Here is a 6,201-nt window from a genome sequence, read left to right as displayed (position 1 = left end):
ATTAGAAAGCTCTAGAGAGAGTTTTGCATTATTTGAAAGGCACTGCAAATTATGAAGTTCACTACACAGGGCATCCAAAGGTGCTTGAAGGGTATAGTGACTCGAACTGGATCTCAGATGCTGATGAGATAAAGGCCACGAGCGGTTATGTATTCACTCATGGAGGTGGCGCTGTTTCTTGGAAGTCTTGCAAGCAGACCATCTTAACGAGCTCAACAATGGAAGCAGAACTCACAGCACTAGATACAGCTACGGTTGAAGCAGATTGGCTTCGCCGGCTCTTGAATGACTTGCCGGTTGTTGAGAAACCTGTACCGGGTATCCTTATGAACTGCGACAATCAAACTGTGATCACGAAAGTGAGCAGCTCAAAGGATAACATGAAGTCATCAAGACACATTCAGAGAAGGCTAAAGTCTGTCAGGAAAATGAAAAACTCCGGAGTTATTGCGTTGGATTATATCCAAACGTCTAAAAATCTGGCAGATCCTTTTACTAAGGGTCTATCACGTAATGTGATAGATAATGCATCGAGGGAGATGGGTATGAGACCCACAATATGAGTTGTTCGCAGTGGTAACCTATTCTTTGTGATCGGAGATCCCGTGAATTAGATGTGGAAGACAAGCTGTTGGTCAACTGAGAGGAGAGTATCCTTACTATTTACAATACCACTCCATGAAGATGCAATACTCTCCTAATCTGCATGGCAGGTTGATGTATATCTTAATGTGTTCTAAGTGGCTTATTTAAGCAGAGATGTTATCCTGCAGAACATCTTTTGAAGAACACACCTATATGAGTCTGATTGTCAAACGTCGCAATCTATGAGAGTAGGGTTCTCTCTAGTAAACTCATGAAAGGTCACCGAGTATGACGCATAAGCTCCACCTGCGGGGAAGACCCACGGTAGCCACGTATCGGTCAAGGCTTTATGTGAGGCTAGATTCGCAGAAAACTTGCAGTTCAAGGCCCAGTCCACTGTTCAAGTTGCTTACTAGTGTAGCATAGAGTTCTAGGTGGAAGTTCAACTTAACAGTCTCCACTGCAGTACTGGTATATAAAACAGTGTTTTGAAACCAAAGGCAAATTTCTGTGTGCCTCTGGGATCTGGTGGGGGATTGCTGGAATTTAGTCTATTTTGGGCAGACCAATAACTATTTCAGAAATTCCTAATAAATCCTAGAGGCCCACTCAGCCCATTTGTGCAAGGCAAGGGATACTACTAAAGTTTAGTCCCACATTGCTAGTTTGGTGGGAGTTGGACCTCCTTATAAGGGAGGTTCTTTCTCCACTTGTACGAGCATGAGAATAAGAGGGATATTCACGCGCGCTCCTCCTCCGCCGCCCGCCTCGCCACACCACACCACGCCTCGTCACGACGCGCCGCGCCGTGGGTTGCGGGAATGACACGAGCCGATATCTAAATTTTTGCCACGCACTACGGGTATAATAAAGGTCACACGGAAGCTGAAAAGATTTTTGCGAAAGTGGAGTTTGAATGCGAACGGTGCAGCCCTTCGGCTGCTGGCTGTTCGCTTCTCCTCCGTCTCTTCGTTTCGCCTCCCGTCGCTGCCCTCTCGCCTCCTTCTCTTGCGCCTATAAAAGGGAGGTCGCTCCTCCCAGAGAGACGCACCAGAACTTCTCCTTCCTCTCGCCACCGGTTCCATTCCCTGAGCTACCGTTATCTTCCTCATCCCGACTTGCGGCGTGCACCGCGAGTCGGGACAGTAGGCCTCCGAAACCGCACCTCTTTGAGTCCTGTACGGGAGAAGGGTGATAAGGTTTTTGGGGAGCGCTCCGCGCGACTACTGACTTCTTCATCACGGACTCCGACGACTACTTCCCCGACGACGACTTCTTCCCCGACGTCGACGACCTCATCAACGACATGGCTGGAGAGGACGTCGACCCCAAGTCTAGTGCTTCTGCTGCTGCTATCCCGTACGTGTTTATGCTCTTTCTGTTAGAGGTCCTGCCACAGTTCTTTGCTCTAGTTTCTGCCCTACATGTGTTAGGTTCTACTTCATATATGCAACTTGCTATACTGTCTGCTCTAGATGTGTTTAGTTACATTTCATATGTGAAGTTGCTGTTTACCTTCTCTTTGTCAAATCGCATGACTTGCTTTATCACTGTTATATTAGTCATACTTTATCTAGTATTTCTGTTAATAAAATTATTTGGTAAATTGCTCATATTTCCAACATGTACCACAAGATTATTTCTATAATTCTATGAGCCAGGCCCCTCGGTTGCCCCTCGGTTTATATAGGTATGGGTGGGGTGGGTGGGGGGGGGAGGTCCCAGGGTACAAGATCCTAGTCGGCTACATGCGGGGAGGCAACGTCCTCCACAGATCCAGCTTCTTGTCGCGTACACCAAAGTCTTCTGGAACCTTTCGTCGCTGCACAGAAAATACGATTTCATGGTTTAGTTCGTGACAAGCGATTATATAGTGCCGCTGTGCTTTTTGAATCTGGGACAAAAGTGAATGGGAACTGATTTTTCAGTTATTTTTTTATCAAGAGCTAGGCATATTTTTTTAGAGGCAATATCTCACTACCATAGTTCTGTTGGCCTTATTTTCTGTCCATTCATTACCTCTGATGCTAGTAAATCTTCCATTTTATATTCCATCTACCTGCTACATAACATGTGTTTTTTGTTCAAGTTTAGTTTTTGCTCCCATTTTAGTTCAGTTAAGTTAGAGAGCAACATTCAAAATTCAGGCAAAACCAAACTTGTTTTTTCCTCCAAAACCTAGAGAAATCCAGGAAAAAACGAAAAGCCAAAAAAAAAGCAATCTCAAACCCGAAAATGCCAACAGAAAAAACCGAAATCCGGAGGGAGAGCCCAACATGCGACACGTGGCTGCGGCTGGGTGTCCCACTTGGCACTTCGTCTAAACCTCCACAAATCGATCTCCCATACAGTCACCGCCGTCGCCCACTCCACTGAGCTCCTCCACACATGCCACCGATGCCGAGCACCAGATACGCCACCGCCGCCGCCCGACCATGCGCCTTCCCGATCTGCCACCCCTCCGAGCTCACCGCCGACTTACCCCACCACCTCAACGTTGACATCCCTGACAACCCCACCGAGGTTATACTTGCTAAAAATGTGGTACATTCCATTCTATACGTGTGGTACTTTATGCAGTCAATTATCGGTGTTGTCAATTATTTTCAGTCATTTTCATTGGTATACATTTTCAGGCCATATTCAGTCATAAGTATTCTCTATGTGTCACTATGTATGAGTGTCTCTCATTCTTATTATCATTAGGCTCTTTCTCTGTCCATCTTCAGGTTTCCGTTACTTATACAGGGAGTGGCAACGCCTGCATGGCTTCAGTTTTTTGAGACAAAACATCAACAATGCAGCAATCTCGAACACACAACAAGTAGAGAAAAAAGAGTGATTATCTCAGTTGCATTGTACATGCTCAGATTTTCATTTTTTGCTCGGTTGCAATTTGTTCAGAAAGCTGATCTCTCTCTCTTTTTTTTAGGTTTGGAAGCACTTTTTTAACACAGATTAGCGCGCTGGTGGAATCCCAACCCGGAGGATTTTTAGTGAGCGATGCCTGCATTATTAGCGGATCGTTGCCTGCCATATTCCCGGGTCCTTCGGCGGCCGCCAATACCACCAGAGATCCCTTTTTCGTGATCCCAAATTGCAGATCGATTTCACCACCGGCCTCGTCTGATCTGGCAGGTCGCAAATCGTTTCCTGAATCTGACTCCTCCCCTCCCTCCAATTCCGGTTCCAACGCTGAGATTTTGCAGGGCGCGAGAGGTATATAAATTAAAGGCTCCATCTCTTTTTGCCAAAACAAACTCAAAGATTGATCGGTGACTTAGATTTTTCTGTTTGTTATTAGGTCATCCGACGACGCAGCGGGGATGTCTAATAAGCGCCGGGGACATGATGACCAACGTCAACATGCCGGCGGCGGCAGTGAAAAAAGGCCGCGGCGGCTCAAGCATCTGTACCTTGTGTTGGATGACTGGGCCAAGGGGTACAGCATCCACAAGATCCAAGCCGACAGCTTCGACTCTGGCTCTGACTCTGATGACCAGCACAGCGGCGCTGCCCGGCACCTCCCGGAGCCTCCGGCCCTGCGGTTAGAGTGCCCGGTTGGCCCTGTGCCTCATTCCGGCATGTCGTTCTCTGCCTTGGGCACCAAGATCTTTACCTTCATGAACCAGCGATGCAGCCTCATCTACGACCCCAAGACGGCCGCTCTGGCGATTGGCGCCCATGCCCCTGCTGACATGGTCTGTGGCTTCGGCATCACCGTGGTTGTTGGTGAGATGCTCTATGCATTATCTTGCCACTTTCGCGAGAAACAACACTCCTTTGGGGTCATGTCATGGGGGTCCACCACGTCGGATGCGCTGCAACAACCAACCGAGGGCTGGTCCTGGAAGACTCTGCCGCCACCACCGCCAACGTTCCACCGCCGCGTCAACTCCTATGCGCTACACCCGGATGGATGCACCATCTTCATGACAACGGCTAACGACAAAGGTCGCCTCGGCACCTACTCATTCAACACCAAGGATTCTGTGTGGGGATGGCATGGGGAATGGGCCTTGCCATTCATCGGCCAAGCTAACTTTGACAGCGAGCTCAACGCTTGGGTTGGCCTTCAGCGGGATGGCTACATCTCTGCTTGCCAAGTTGCCTCCCCAGCTACCACATTACGACTCCAACGCTCCAGCTGGACTGCCAGACAACCAAGGAGAAGTTGTTCTACAAGGACCGGCAGAGGCACATGGGAGCCTCTCAGCTATTTGGGCACGAACAAATTCTGCCGCGTCCAGTGCGTGGAACGGGAGGGAGTGGAGGAGGGGCTGGCTCTGGGAGACCACGATGACTATGTGCTCCTCCACATCACCATATTTGGCCTCAAGTACAATCACAAGGGAGAGCTGCAGATCGCAGATCAACGCTCCACGCGCTCCTTCATAGTATCGGTATAAAAATCACTTTAGGCCTGTAGCATTTTGGATGTAGAAACTGTTTGGCTTGTTCCAAAATCCCTGCTTGACCATCACTAGTTTATGTTGTGCTTTGTCGTCCTAGAAAAAGTGGAATCAATAAAAAGTTTTGTTAGCTTGGAAGTTGGGCTTTACTTGATCCGTGTGTTCTATTTTTTAATATGCTAGTTATTGATGTATGTCACTAGATCTGTTGTTGCTGAAACATATACATGTAGGAATATGGCCATGGTCCTATGTTTGAACAAAATTGAGATGTGGTACTCTTGCTCTTTCCAAAGCAAGCTATATTTAGACATTGGACCTCAGGTCTCTAGATTTGCACCCACTAAGTTCTGCCATTACATGAAAGAGCTAGTAATTAGGAGTGTAAGAATAAATCTCGAGGCATACCGTCGATCATCCGAGGACCAATCAATCACACAAGCACGACACCGAGATTTGTTAACGAGGTTCACCGATATGGCTACATCCCCGGGGCCTGACTACGGGCGCTCCTCCCCGTGACACCGTCACAATACCGCACACCGGCCACCCGGGCGCCGGCACATGCCGCTGGCTCCCCCTTGCGAGCCTGTGCTATTATGTTGGCATAGGTTACATCGTGTGTTTACCTCCTGTATATAAGAGGCTGAAGGAAATATGCCCTAGAGGCAATAATAAAGTTATTAGTTATTTCCTTATATCATGATAAATGTTTATTATTCATGCTGGAATTGTATTAACCAGAAACATAATGCATGTGTGAATACATAGACAAACAGAGTGTCACTAGTATGCCTCTACTTGACTAGCTCGTTAATCAAAGATGGTTATGTTTCCTAACCATGAACAAAGAGTTGTTATTTGATTAATGAGGTAACATCATTAGTTGAATGATCTGATTGACATGGCCCATTCCATTAGCTTAGCACCCGATCGTTTAGTATGTTGCTATTGCTTTTCTTCATGACTTATACATGTTCCTATGACTATGAAATTATGCAACTCCCGTTTGTCGGAGGAACACTTTGTGTGCTACCAAACGTCACAACGTAAAAGGGTGATTATAAAGGTGCTCTACAGGTGTCTCCCAAGGTAGATGTTGGGTTGGCGTATTTCGAGATTAGGATTTGTCACTCCGATTGTCGGAGAGGTATCTCTGGGCCCTCTCGGTAATGCACATCACATAAGCCTTGCAAGCATTACA

At 47.3% G+C, this 6,201-nt stretch overlaps 1 protein-coding gene across 1 annotated transcript; it reads left to right on the top strand.

Annotated features, from left to right (window-relative positions):
* Positions 1 to 3,686: 3,686 nt before the first annotated feature.
* Positions 3,687 to 4,994, top strand: LOC119358447. The gene is made up of 2 exons (XM_037624986.1): positions 3,687 to 3,804; positions 3,890 to 4,994. The coding sequence occupies exon 2, from the start codon at positions 3,912 to 3,914 to the stop codon at positions 4,992 to 4,994; it is 1,083 nt and encodes a 360-aa protein (XP_037480883.1). The 5' UTR covers positions 3,687 to 3,804; positions 3,890 to 3,911.
* The last annotated feature ends 1,207 nt before the right edge of the window (positions 4,995 to 6,201 follow it).

This window comes from Triticum dicoccoides, chromosome 2A, assembly GCF_002162155.2.
Source record: "Triticum dicoccoides isolate Atlit2015 ecotype Zavitan chromosome 2A, WEW_v2.0, whole genome shotgun sequence".
Lineage (NCBI taxonomy): Eukaryota > Viridiplantae > Streptophyta > Magnoliopsida > Poales > Poaceae > Triticum > Triticum dicoccoides.
The sequence above is the reverse complement of the archived record's forward strand: the minus strand, read 5'-3'. Positions and strand labels throughout refer to the sequence as shown.